The 13396-nt window shown below is 45.0% G+C and overlaps 1 protein-coding gene and 2 long non-coding RNA genes across 5 annotated transcripts; 1 reads left to right on the top strand and 2 right to left on the bottom strand.

Annotated features, from left to right (window-relative positions):
* Nucleotides 1–103: 103 nt before the first annotated feature.
* LOC136198828 (DNA topoisomerase 2-alpha-like) lies at nt 104–5848 on the bottom strand. The gene is made up of 20 exons (XM_065988865.1): nt 5776–5848; nt 5498–5609; nt 5269–5443; nt 5076–5220; nt 4810–5022; nt 4559–4756; nt 4225–4503; nt 3935–4171; nt 3645–3881; nt 3380–3595; nt 3231–3323; nt 3064–3178; nt 2893–3014; nt 2122–2702; nt 1931–2066; nt 1677–1872; nt 1383–1627; nt 929–1012; nt 664–867; nt 104–613 (listed from the first exon to the last, which is right to left on the bottom strand). Exons 1-20 carry the CDS (start codon nt 5791–5793, stop codon nt 248–250), a joined length of 3972 nt encoding a protein of 1323 aa, XP_065844937.1. The 5' UTR covers nt 5794–5848; the 3' UTR covers nt 104–247.
* An 879-nt stretch (nt 5849–6727) lies between these two features.
* Nucleotides 6728–8656, bottom strand: LOC136199098 (uncharacterized). Its single transcript, XR_010672969.1, has 3 exons — nt 8247–8656; nt 7744–8183; nt 6728–7688 (listed from the first exon to the last, which is right to left on the bottom strand). It is a non-coding gene; the product is annotated as an uncharacterized lncRNA (long non-coding RNA).
* On the top strand, nt 8537–13083 carry LOC136199097 (uncharacterized). 3 transcript variants are annotated; one of them, XR_010672968.1, is made up of 7 exons: nt 8537–8746; nt 8806–8847; nt 8910–8956; nt 9015–11953; nt 12008–12412; nt 12465–12570; nt 12634–13083. It is a non-coding gene; the product is annotated as an uncharacterized lncRNA (long non-coding RNA). The 3 variants fall into 3 exon arrangements; XR_010672967.1 differs by having other exon boundaries at nt 12458–12570; XR_010672966.1 differs by having other exon boundaries at nt 12008–12570.
* Nucleotides 13084–13396: the final 313 nt, after the last annotated feature.

Genomic DNA, 13396 nt, shown 5'->3' with positions numbered 1-13396 from the left:
TCAGTGCCTATGATCGAAGAGTATGCATGCAGATAACCTCGAGTATATGCCGTCACATAAATAATAGACAGTAAAGGGCGGCGGCGTGATAGTCTGTTGAAAAAATTTTGGTTTTAGAACGCCGAACTGGCAACAAAAAAAAAAAACCTTACGAACTGCGCACATAGCCGCGAAGAACGCTACTACGTACTTCCCGCGAAAAAAAACCTCACCCAGCATTGCGCTCGATCAGTTAAAAGGTTCGTCGTCAAAAATTGGACTCTTCATGCACCGCCGACGCTCCGCTCTCAGCCTTTTCCGTGGTGACGGTTTCTTCGGCCGCTGTGGAAAACTCGAAGAGCACTAGCTGGTTGTTACTTCCCATTTCATCGTAAGCCTTCTCGTCCCATTTCTCTGCGAAGCGCCGGGAGCGCTTCGAGGGCGGAGACACTCGACAATAAACATCAGAGGCAGGTACAGATGTTTCCTTCCTCTTCGCCGCGCTAGAAGAAGCCGTTTTCTTCTTCGGCGGCCCAGGCAGGAAGTCGGTGTCGTCTTTTTCAGAGTAACTGTAACGGCTCCTGGGAAGTTTCTTGGGAGGGCGTCCTCGCGGCCTTATTGCTCGATCCTTGACCTTCGACACAAAGGCGTCCCAAAAGGGAGATTCGGACACTGATAAATTACCTTCTTTGACGCTGTCGCTTTGGATTTCTCTTCTTCGGCCGAGACGACGTCGGAATCGTTTCCTTCCATCGTCGCCACGTGTTTTCTTTTCGTGGCAGAGTCCTTTCCGACGGACAACGACTCGGCTGATAGACCTGGTTCTTCTTCCAAAGACGGCTGAGTTGTCGGAATCGATCGGACGTGTTTCTCGTTCTGCTCCACTTTCTATGAAAGAAAAAGTCGAGGAGTTAACATTTGTGGCTTCTTTCTTCATTTAGCTACTTACCTCCAGTTCTTCTAGAACTTTTTCCAAGTCGTCTTTCCACATAGTCTCTGGAGTCTTTTCGCTTACTATTCTCAATTCAGACATCTAACGAGAAGAACGCCTAATTAACTGTATTAAAATCACAAGTCTCTCCGCAGGCCGCAGCACGGAGTGATTCCTCACAGTCACTACATTTTAGCTCAACTTAAGTATTGAATGATGATCGTGCGTTATTTAGGGCACGAGGGGCGTGAGTTATAGACCGAGGCGAAATATCATAATGCACGACCATCATTCTATTACATAGCCGCGACTATCAACGTATGAATCGGTCGCAAAGTGACACGCCCCTTCTCAATAACAAGCGGAAGTTAGTTGTTTCACTGGAACCGTGCGTTTAATTGGCGCACTAGAATGGACTCGAAAGTGATGTGCCACATAATAATACTATTAATCCACTATTGGTTGTTCGTACCTTTTCATTTCGCTTTGCAAGAAGCTCGGCTGTTCCTTCTTTTGTCAGGGACAAGCCGAGAAGATAGTCGAAGTTGAGTCCACGCGCGGTCTTTGTATGGCCTTCGTCCCTCTCCGAATGCTCGTCTCCCGCCTCGATATCGGCTTCAGTGGACGAGACAACCGTCTCTTTCCACGCTTCGACGGGATCGGAGGCGTAGCCTCGTCCACTCAACCAAGCTATTATCTCCCTTCTCTTCATGTTTTCTACAAAGACATTGACACTGCTTGAAGGTGCACGTGTATTTTTTCGTACCAACAATGACTTTTCCTTTGGACTTCTTGTCGATAAAACGTGCCTGGTTCGTCAGCTTTTCGACTTCAGCCTTTAGCTGCCTTTGGAGCCACCTCTTTCTCATCGCATATCGCTCCAGACGCAAATCAAAAAACTCCTTCAGAATTTCAAGAACGTTTGAATACTTCTTCAAACATCCCTTACTATCAAACAAAACCTAAAAAATACCCATAACCTACTTCAATCACTTCCAATCACAAGCATCGAAACCTTACAAGATTGTTTGTCGCCAGTGACGACTCCAACTGGAACGTGTCGTGGAACCCCGTCTTCTCACAGGTATCCATGTTAGCTTTGGTCATAGTGACGACAAACCGAACAGACGTATCCTTTTGATCCTCAGTATAATCACTGTAAGAACAGAAGAAACACACTAAAACCCTCGTCGATATAGCGCTCACTTTACCTAATAAGTTGTTCAATCATGTTCGAACCGCACAGCATGCGCTCCAGCACTTCCTCTTTATATACATGCGTCCACGTTCCGATTGGAAGTTCCGTGATTTCCAAATGCGTGTCGTCGAGACGAGCGATCTTTCCAAAACTCACGAAATGGTGCTTGTCGTCCTGACGAATAGTGCCGGTGAAACCCTTATAGGACGGTGCCATGGCAACCGGCTCGAGGCCGTCGAGCATTCGCTGAATATTCGCGACGATTTCGCGAACGTCGTAATGGGGAACAAAGCTACTGAATTTCCTTCCGATTCCCTCTGATCCGTTGACGAGAACCAGAGGAAGAACAGGGTAATAGCACTCGGGTTCGATGCGCAAGTTGTCGTCACGAAGATACGTGAGGTTCGGGTTGTCAAGAGGAGATATGATAAGACGAGCAAGTGGGCTGAGAGCGGTGAAAATGTATCGCGAACTAGCCGCATCTTTGCCACCGCGAAGACGCGTGCCAAATTGACCGATCGGCTCGAGGAGATTGATGTTGTTACTGCCGACGAAGTTCTGAGCGAGACCAATAATCGCGTTCTCGAGACTCGTCTATAAAGGAAAACAAAGAAACGTAAGAGAAGTACGAAATGGAAACGACTTATCTATAATGGATACGAAATGGAGAAACGACTTATCTATAATGGAGTTTCTACAGTCTCAAAAGAAAAAGGAACTTACACGTAATGAAGAAATTTTATAGGTATACCAGTATAACAACTAGGAAAGGATAAGCGCTTACACTGCTGTCATGATAGGCGGTGAGATCGGCCACAGAACAAGCCAACTGAGACACGTTCAATACGTCTATGTCCTTCCTCTTGAAACAAGTGAAAATGACCTTTCTCTGACAAGGCTTGAGTCCTGTAATAATTCATTAAACATTTATTTCTACAAATAAACTGAAATGCACCGTCAGCTAACGAAGGAATGAATCTTTCAGTATCAGCGTTCGCGAGCTGCACAAGTTCGTTGTTCACAAAATCGCTGAACGTCAATTGGTCGACTTCACGCCCGTGACAAAACGACTAAACCAATCTACTGTGCAAAGGTACCACATTTCCCTCATGCCCTCCATACCTCGTTTTCTCCAACTTGACGTTTCTTCTTCAGTTGAGCCAGCCAGTCATTAATCCAAAGTTTTTGCCAAGCAACGTTATCCTTAGCAAAAGCCTTTGAAGAAAGGAGCTAGCAAGACCTTGGACTGCAAACAATTATTAGAGAATTACCAATGTAATTGCTGCTTCGTCACGTGATCCTGAAAACGAGAACTTAACCCGATGTCTCTCCAAATCTTGAAAATATTCTTTGGCCTCTTTCGGCGTGCTCGTTCCCAATCCTTTGTAGTACTTGACACGCCACGATTTCGAATCAAGGGTCTTCGCTTTCCACTCGTAAAACTTGGAAAGCGAATAGAATGTCTTCTCATTCGGCCCATTGAAAACCTTAAAATGATTATAGCCTGAAAAAATTTATTATTAAAAGTGTGGGTACTTTGACTCTGGGAGTGATGAATTGCTCGAGAAAAGGAAGTTGAAGCAGAAGAGGCCACTTATAATGAAGGAATCTGATGAGAATTCCTTTCATGTTTGTTCCGTCTTCATCCTGATCAGTCATAATCATGAGACGACGGTAACGAAGCGCTTCCAGATCAGTAACGGAGCTGTAATCTCTGTCATGCTCGAGACCGACAATCTCGACGATCTTCTTGATCTCGGCATCGTCCTCAATCTAGAGACCAAACGTTCAAAAAAACTATTAAATTAATTGAATTTATTCTTAACCTGCGCGTCAGTTGCCTCGAAGACGTTGGGCATTTTCTCACTAATATGATAGATGCCGAAGTGTTTGCGACCGACGACGCTGAGCCCACTCAAGGCCAAAGCATTTCCCGAGTTTCTATCGGTTAGAATAAGAGTGCTGGTTTCGTTTTCTCCAGGGGAGCTCGCGTCGGCCACAGCGGAAATCTCCTTCCGCTTGGTCTGCTTCGTCGTGGCGGCAACGTTACGACAAAGATCAGCCTTCGAAAAGCGAAGAGCTCAATCGTAGAAATACGAAATATCAATTGATTTACCTGTGAATTGACATCTGGCAATTGAACAATTAGATCGACGACTTTCTTCACAAAATCTTCATCGAATGTGCTGCACGATGAGCCGAAACTCGTTGCCGGAAGCGTCATATTCTCTTTCGTCGGACTATCAAACGTAGGATTTTCGACGAAACAATTTGCAAAGATCCAGATACGCGATTTGACTCGATCATGTTCCATGCCGCCCGTGATCTTGTGCTTCATCGCCGTTGCGACCTTATTGACCAACTTCCGGGTCAAATACTCAACGTGAGTACCTCCCTAATTTAATTAAATAAATTAAACCATTACTTTAAATAAAAATTAATCTTTTGACCCTGGTTGTTGCAATACTATTGACAAAGCTGACTTGTTGAAATCCACTTGCACTCGCCGCAACGCAGACTTCCCAGTCTTCTCCAACTCGAGAGTGAACGAATCGCTTGACGTCCTTTCCTGAAGGTCCCTCTTTTCCCGCAAATTCATCCTCTGTACTTTTCAGATAACATTCGACGTACTCGCGAAAAGAACAAATCTCAAAAATAAAAGATTACATTTAATGCTTAATTAACAAATATATAAGCTTACAGGTATCTTCCTTTTGTTGAAATAGACTTTGACGCCACGCAATGAGCCAGCAACATCATGGGCACGTCTTCTTAACAAAGCGACGATGTCTCCGTCGAGTTTTTCCATATTGAATCGCGCTAAATCAGGCGCGAACGTGATGCACGTGTAATCTCTTCCGGTGAAAGACGTCAGTTGAGGCTCGTCGGAAAAACGCGCGTTATCACCCCAAGTCTAAGAGAGTAATACACTTAAAAATTAATTAGTGATAATAGTAATTATTGTACTTGTTTAAATATCATTCCCGATTCTTCACACGTCGTCTCGACGGTAAAGCTCTTTGAGAAAATGCTGCACAGCTTCAATCCCGTATCCGTATCTTCAACGGCGACTCCCTTTCCGTCATTCCGCACTCGAATAACATTTTTCTCCCTGTGAAAATAATATAATCAATATTAATTGTTTCTAATTACTCTTCACCCGTCAATGTCTATATCGAGTCTTTCCATGGACGGATCGCCTCGTTTGTTCAAGACAGCGTTTGTGACGATTTCGTCAATAATCTTATAGAGGCCCGGCACGAACGTCACAGGTCTTTTCACGATGGCATCCGCACCGCACCTCCCATAAGTATGAACCCACATGTTTTGAGTCACTAATACAAAAAATTAATATTTGTCTTCATAGTATTCGACTTTGTATTCTCTACCATATTTCATTGAACCAATGTACGTATCGGGTCGGTTAAGAATCTTCTCAATCTTCGTTTTGTTCGTTTCGAGGGATAGGGAAAGTCGGGTCGATGTTTCGTCAGTAGGAGCCTATAAAGGGACCCCGGTGAAGTCGACCTCTCCAAATCCCGGAGATAATCGTGCAGACGATTTCGATCCAGAGGAAGCGCGAGAAAGAGGCGCGTAGTCACGATTTTAGAGAAGAGCGTGTACGCGAAGGAAAGCGCCCGCGATTCGCGATCGGTTTTCTCTCTACCTGCAAAGGTTTCTCCATCGCCGTGAGTAAAGTCTAAGAGCAATGCTGCAATGCTCCTTATTTCGCTGGCTTTGCAGACCTCGAAAAAGCACGTGGCTTCCTCAGAAACACGCCCGTATGAAGGCGCGTCCTCTGACTTGATGCTGGATGCAGGGATAGAAACACCATCTATATACGTATAACTTGACCATGAAACGCCTACATCCTTGTTAATTTTACATTTTTTAGCTTTTTTCTAAAAATACTTCAGGCTTTTCTTCAATGGTGCAAATCGCGTCGCTGTTGGTCGAAGGGTTTCTTTGCAGTGACGCTGACTAGTTACGGTACTGTGAATCAATTTGGGAACGCCCTATAATTCTGTGCTTTCCTACAGATCTATCTATGCATGCATAAATTGCAGATGTATCATTTGAATGATCGCTTTAATTAATTAAGGAGAGCGCGTTCTTGATCGAGGCCTTTCAGCAGGACAACATATGCAGAAGAGCATCAAATTGACGTCGCAAACAGCTATTAAGTGGGACAGGCGCATTTTTTCTATATTCAATTTTCTAATTTTTCACTTATTTCTCATAATTCGAAGAACAAATACGATTTCAAGGAGGAAGTGGCTTAATTTGTGGGTGGATGGGTGGGCCCAAATACGCCTAAAAATTTTTCGAAGTATCAAAGTTATTCATCTGTTTTAATCTGAATATTACCATATTGTATATCGTATAAGTTAACGTTTATAGCTAACAGCACAGAATGCAAATACCTCTTTGTACTGATCGATTGAAGCAATATAATTTTTGCTAACCACGCCCACATACCTAAAGCCTACTGTGGTTAGAATTAATTTTCACTCCTTTTCTCTCCAAAGGCGTATATGATCACCTAACCCTAAGTAGTTATACTCCTTTGAAAAATGAATTTTATATTATTACAGAAAATTCCTCAAATAGAAGTCCCAAAGAAAACAGTTTAAAAGCAGCACTCAAAAATCAAATCAACAAAAGAAGCAAAGCAAAGTAATAAAACTCTAGACTAATAAGAGGCAAATGGAAACACGACTTTGTGGCTGTCTCCCTCAAACACACCTTTTACCATTCGGCTTGATGCGACAATCCCTAGATTTGCAAGGCGACTCTGGTAATCTTTAAACTCAGTTTGGAGCGAATCAAAACATGATTGCGCTGAGGGTCGATTGGCTGGGTCAACAGCAATCAAGCGATAGCAGAGCATCAATATACTAGGACGATGACTGAGGGATTCTAATTGAGTCTGCCTCGCTTCGGAAACAGGACCCTCACCAGTGAATAATTCAATTGCAGACACGCCCACGCTGTACACGTCACTGCTTAACGTGCTCTTAGCGGCAGAGCCGTTAGAACGTGGCGATCTTTCTGGAGCGAGATAAGGTGGACTGAGTGGGCCAGCAGAGAGAGAACTCTGTATAAGACGAGCCGCTCCCAAATCCCCCACTTTCACTTTCAAGTCTTTTGCGACAAGAATATTAGACGGGCGAATGTCTCCATGGATGTAGGGACTGGGGCGACTCAGATGAAGATAAGCTATTCCTGACGACAGACCCATGGCAATACATAACTGCTCGTAAATTGTCAAATAAGACCCGGAAGCGTGAGCGGCTGTAATGACCGATCCCTCGAGTAGTTCCATAATCATTTCAAGAGGAAATCCCTCGGCCATTACCGCTCCACATACGGTCATTATATTGGGATGGTGGAGTCGAGTGCAGACGAGACATTCGACCTCTTCGTAACCGCGTAACGTAATTAGCGTGTTTACTCTGAGGACCTGTACCCTGACGTCCAACAAGAATGCTAGCTAGATTTACGGCGCACAATGCTTGGCACGCCTTGAGTCGCGCAACCGGTTTTAATGACACCGTCGCCCAATTCTCCGCTAAGAACCTAGTAAGAGAAGACGGAGCTTTTGATAGTCACGTGACGTTATTAGCCTGTTTACTCAGAAGATCGTTCAACCAGCATGTCGATTTTTCACCCGGTGCTCGCGCGAAGAAAGAATATACCGCAGCGACACTCTCTGTGGGTCAACTCGCACAAGGCTCTACCTCACTCGGTATTGCTCTCGATTGCAAATGGCCTTTAATTAACAAGCCGATAGCCGTGTCTAGTAGTACCCGTAATGCGCCTTGCACCACACACAATTGCTCTTACAAAATTTAGCGATAGCTGCTGGAAATTCAGCTTTCTTCAGTTTCGAGCCTCTGACTATTCTTATTCATTATCGGAGCTTTTCTGTGCAAACACTGAAAAAGCCTTTAGCTCACCTCACGAGAGCCATCCAATAAATAGTGCAGAGGGTCTGCATGACAAATTCACTGCGGTGCCTGTATACGTCACTGTGCGCTTCACTTGGCCTAGATGAATTCGACGTTCCGAGTTCTACAAACGAAGAAAGAGAATGATAAATACGTCTCTCTACCTTCACGCTCTCGAGAACCTTACCGTGACGCTCAGCTCGTATAGCATTTTACTGCACTAAAATACATCCGAGACGGAGTTACTCGCCGCTAAGTCGATGGTTTCGGTCGAGCGATTGAGTTCGCTGAAGAAATAGCGAAGCGACTGGCGGTTTTCGGCTTTCAATGAACGGTTTTCGGCTTTCAATGAACGGTTTTCGGCTTTCAATGAACGCTTTCGCACTGTAGAACTTGAATGCATCGCCTGAGGCGGCGAAAAAGGAATTGAAATGATCAAAAGCCGGTCATTTCATTGCTTGTATCCGGGATATCAACAGTTCAACCGATCACGTCCGAATCCGCTCCCATCGCGGCAATCGTCGGTGTTATCGGCGATCTAATGCGTTCTCACTCCGTTTCTCTCGCTGTTTAAGCGGAGAAAAGGGTGTAAGTCCGTCTCGAAGGAGCAATTGACGCCGTTTTCTTCTGGACCTCCCGTATATTGGTCGGCTTCCAGCGTTTTCTATCGAACGAGGCGCGAGAACGGTACTGTATATGTTTACTAAGTTCCTTCCTTGGTGAAACCAATCAAGCGTTTCCTATAGAATGATCGCATCGAAGTATATTCAGGAAGGCTGACATACAAAGTCAGCTTGCCTTGTTTATCAGCAGTGTCTTTCATCTCTTCGCTTCCTTTCTCTCTTTTTAGCGTAGTACTACAGTGAAATGAACGTCTTTACACTGAACGAGGCACACGTACGTAATAAATATTGTTTATTTTACCCAACAGGCACGACCGGAATTTTTCTACTAGATTCAGCGGTCTTCAGCTGACAAGCAATTGTGTATCGACGAGAAGTTCAGAGGCTTTGATCGCTATCACGTCGACGTGGATAGCGTTCGAAGGAATGGACTCGTCCTTTTTCCACCCAATTTCTTTAGGAGTCTCGTAATCTCCTTCCTTGTCTTCGATCACGCGAGCAGCGCTAAAGCAACCAAGGCTCGTCGCCTCCCACCACGTCAGCCAAGCTTCATAGTTGGGAAGCAAATATTCCCTTTCCTCTTGAACGCTAAAAACGATTTCGATGCCCTCGTCCTTGAGAAGTTTTTTTCCGAATTAGACAAAGGCTGTAAAGCCCAACCGATAGCGGATAGGAAATCGTCGTACGAATTTTCGTACTGAGTCACTGATAAGTCGCGAGCGTATCGATCGTATCGTATTGTCGTGAACCCCGACCGTCCTCCCGGCTTTAGCTGTCCGTAGATTCTTCTCAAGATATTCTAATGTTCTTCCCGGTAAATCCAGTGCATGACTTGGTTTGAACTGATGACGCCTCAGATTCGTCATTTGATCCCAGATAGACTTCGACGTTTGCGTGCGTGTGACCCTTGAATCGAGTTTGCGCGACGCTTATTCGATCCTCGTCTGGATCGATTCCCACGACAAAGCCGGTTGAGCCAACTCGACGTGCCAAGTCGACGAGCATTTTTCCAATTCCACAGCCGAAGTCGAGAACGCGATCACCTGACATTGTCTAGAAAATTAGCGGCAATCTGATTGCTGGAGGTATTTGGAGTAGCTGTCGTATCTTCTGTGTTTTTCACATTGCTTGCCACCACTTCTACAAGCCCGAAATGAACCCAACCCGTGTCTTTACGAGCTCCGAACATGTGTCGGTACCTGGAATGTCGATTGCTCAAAAATTGATGAATGCGAGAAGAAGCTTTGATCGAAAGAAGTACGGTGCGCATGCGAGAGAGCTACAATATCCGCCGATGTGTTCAACCGTAGATGCATTAGAGACAGATCAACGGAATTTTATTTTTTGAGTACTCCAGCTTCGTCCTCTGATATTTCTGCTTACACATGCGCACTGTACTTCTTTCAACACCACTTTTGCTCGCATCCATGAATTTTCGAGTGATCGTTCCAGGTTTTCCGCCTGCTGCCTGCGCCAACCTTTTTACAACCCCCCTTCAGGAAACAAACGGCTTTTTACAACCCCGCCCTCCGGAAATAAACGGGTATCCCTTTGAGGGGGCCCACTAAAACTCCCGCTCTAAAAACCCGCAACATACGGTCTTGCGTTTGTAACAGTAAAATGAAATGCTCAATCTGTACGATTGAGGAAGAGAAGAATACTTGATCGTCGACGATAATATATATCACCATCATCACCATCAAGTACTCTTCTCTTTTTTCCTTCACGTTGCACTCTGCTTTATATTTTACTGTTACACCTGCAATTTCATGCAAGACAAACCGACACATTTTTCCTAACTAAAACTTGTTCCTAACAGTGTACGCTTTTTTTTCGTTCAGCTCCAGGAGGTGTTGGTAAATTATTTCTATCGTCGTATATTATTAATTCTGGTCTCCTTTTAGGGAGTTTGTCAGATCTTACGAATTGGTCCTATCTAGAAACATTGTATCCAAAGATACAATGAAAAGGTTAAAACAATCATACTTACCGAATAGTAGCCGAATCTCGAATAGTAGCCGCACCCTGAACATTTAGTACCTACCTTTACCTACAGACCCGTTCAAAACGCCGTACAGCCTTAGAGAAAAACTTTTTGTTTTGGAAAGTGGGTCCGAAAAAAATAGTAGACGCGGCTACTATTCGGTTAAATACGGGTAACGTGAATCGTCAGAAGAAGAGCAGACAGGGCGACGATATAGCAGTCTAACTAAATGTACGTGGTCACTATCACACTTTTTCCTCTACGATTGGAAAATGGCGAAATATTGAAGAAACGTAAGCAAAATTCGCAATTTCATGTCAAATAAACGAATTCACTCACTCAACTGCGTGGCCGGGTCAGTTCTGCTACGCTTCTTCACTGAGCGAAGTCTCATAGGTAGACTTCGGCTGCGATTCCCTATATATTGTACGGTCGTCCGTCTTATCTTATACGCGCCTACTTTCACTTTCACTTTCCAACACGTATTGTTTATTTATCCTAAGCGCGCATCTGACTTCAGGAGGACTGTACTACGTTACTTCCTCGATCGATATCGGAACAAACCGAAAGTATTCCTTCCTACAATGTCAAGGCTTTCATTTCGCATTGTATAAGCGTAGCAATTCAATACCTTGGCAAATTTCGATCGTCTCCACGGCGCGACGCTAAAACCACGCACCTTCAGTGAAAAACACGGGAAGCTTCGATTTGTCTTATGAACCAGGGCCGTAGCAAGCAGTTGTAGAGTCGTCCGGTTTATTTATCGCGGGCGCAAAATGTTTGCGACCACTTTCGCACGAGGGTCAGTTTTATAGCATCTGCACGTCAGAGCCAATTCTAGACCTCAAGAACGGCGAGTGACATAGCTAGTGCACTACGCAGGACCCTTTTAAGTTAAGCGAGACACACCGCTCAGAAATACTCCAAAAATGTATTCTTGCCGAAAAGTGGTCCGGACCGGCCGGACCGTCTTCTACGGGCCTGTAAACTACACGCTTAGGTTAGAGATCATTCATGGGCTCATCGCCTGCGCGAGCACCGCTGCAGGCCAAGGTCTCCTACGTTGAGAGTAAATTAATGTAAATGTTGTAGTTTGTTGCTCTTGTTCTTTCTTATTCACCGCGAGGCGGGTCAGCGTGTGCCAGTATAACGCGGGCCAAGGAAGTTTCACCTTCGATGTTGATGAAGGACATGACGCGGCTAGGCGAGTACTGATCGACGTGGCAAATAGATAACCTAAGTCGTCTACGTGCCTTCACCATGGACACGGCGTCAAATGATTTATGAGTTAGTCTAGTTGTTTCTGAATAAATGACGTGCAAACTAAAAGAAAATTCTTAGGCTTTCCTGAACGTGTAATGACTACTTGCGAAAGCGGAAACGAAACGGATTCGCTTGACTCGCTAGGTATGAAACGGCTCCATGACGTGCCTGCCTTTCGTACGCGCCTACTGTTATTTATAGCTCGATTTCGATCCGTCCTTGTTATTAGTATGTTTGCTCTAGCTACCCAAAACGGGGTCAGCGCACGCGAGTACCGCGGGAGACCCGGGAAGTTTCGCTTTTGATGTTGATAGACGACACGACGGCAGGGTGGCTAATGCATCACATTATAGCTGCTTGCGTTTCTTCACTGTGGACACGGCTGATGAAAAGCGTGTGCCTTCACCACATCCGTCCTACGGTGCGCCATAACAATACCCTGTTGCTAACAACAAAGATCCGTTTACCGGTTCATAAAGCAAGGTAAAGAAAGTTCAAAGATTATATAATCCTCCTTGTCTCACTCAGACGCCAGTTCGCTCTCTTACTTCGACGTCTCTCCGAACAGAGCTACCATGAGTATTCGCTGTGCAGGGATACTTTTCCTCTTGATTGCTGTGACAGAATCCGTCCCAGTCAAAGTACCGATTATCAACTAACCGAATGGCCGGGTTGGCTGTATATACATATGCTCTTCTTTGTAGTCGCACGAAATAAGCAAAAGAAGTGTCTTTGGTCGATTGATTGGCGGCTACGTTGCCGGAAACGGCGGAATTCTTTCGACTCAGGGCGAGAAGTTTTCTGTGAAACGTGAAAAGGGCGGCGTTTACACCGTCTACTTTTCTAAGCCTTTCATCAGCAGACCGGCGGTTAGCATCACGCAAGTATTTCCGCAGTCCTTTTCTCAAAATGGTTGGACTGTCGACAATGCCGTCATCACCGAAATCAGCTGCAACAAGTTCAGATATGTGACCGGTGGAGGCAACTTCCAACATACAAGCGATCGCGCTGCAACTTTCATTGTATTCGGAGTGTAGGCAAGAGCCTGCATGCTTTCCGGACTTGAAAGAGCTAAGCTACGCTTCTGAGTGTTGATGTCCTTCTGAGTCTACTTGTTTCTTTGTCTGTTTCTTGCCAATAAAACGAGAAAACTAGCTGCGCTGCCACTTAGAGGGAACGATCCAGAATTTAGGAGAGGCCTTTGAAACGACCGCTGTTTATACCGGCTACGCTTAGACACATGCTAAACTAAACGTCGCCTTGATGTACTTGTAGTTGAGCCTTTCTTAGCGGCCTCTATTAAGCGGACAATTCCTAATAACAGAATCTAACCTCGGCACAGGTTCAGCATGCAAACTGTGTGGCCTAAATCAAGATGTCGACGCTGGAGCTGTGAGGAATATCGCGAAGGTATTTGACGATAAATTGGAGTGCTCTACTCGATTGGTCCGCGCGTGGCCAAAGTGC

Source organism: Oscarella lobularis, chromosome 20, assembly GCF_947507565.1.
Source record: "Oscarella lobularis chromosome 20, ooOscLobu1.1, whole genome shotgun sequence".
NCBI classification, from domain to species: domain Eukaryota; kingdom Metazoa; phylum Porifera; class Homoscleromorpha; order Homosclerophorida; family Oscarellidae; genus Oscarella; species Oscarella lobularis.
Note: the sequence above shows the minus strand (reverse complement) of the source record. Positions and strands in the feature narration are given on the sequence as shown.

Excerpts from the sequence above, each read along its gene's own strand:
- LOC136198828 (XM_065988865.1), bottom strand. Across the intron at positions 4,757-4,809 it reads TCAACAAAAGGAAGATACCT|ATTTGTTCTTTTCGCGAGTA; the intron begins GTAAGCTTATAT and ends TTTATTTTTGAG. Across the intron at positions 2,067-2,121 it reads ATGATTGAACAACTTATTAG|TGATTATACTGAGGATCAAA; the intron begins GTAAAGTGAGCG and ends CTGTTCTTACAG.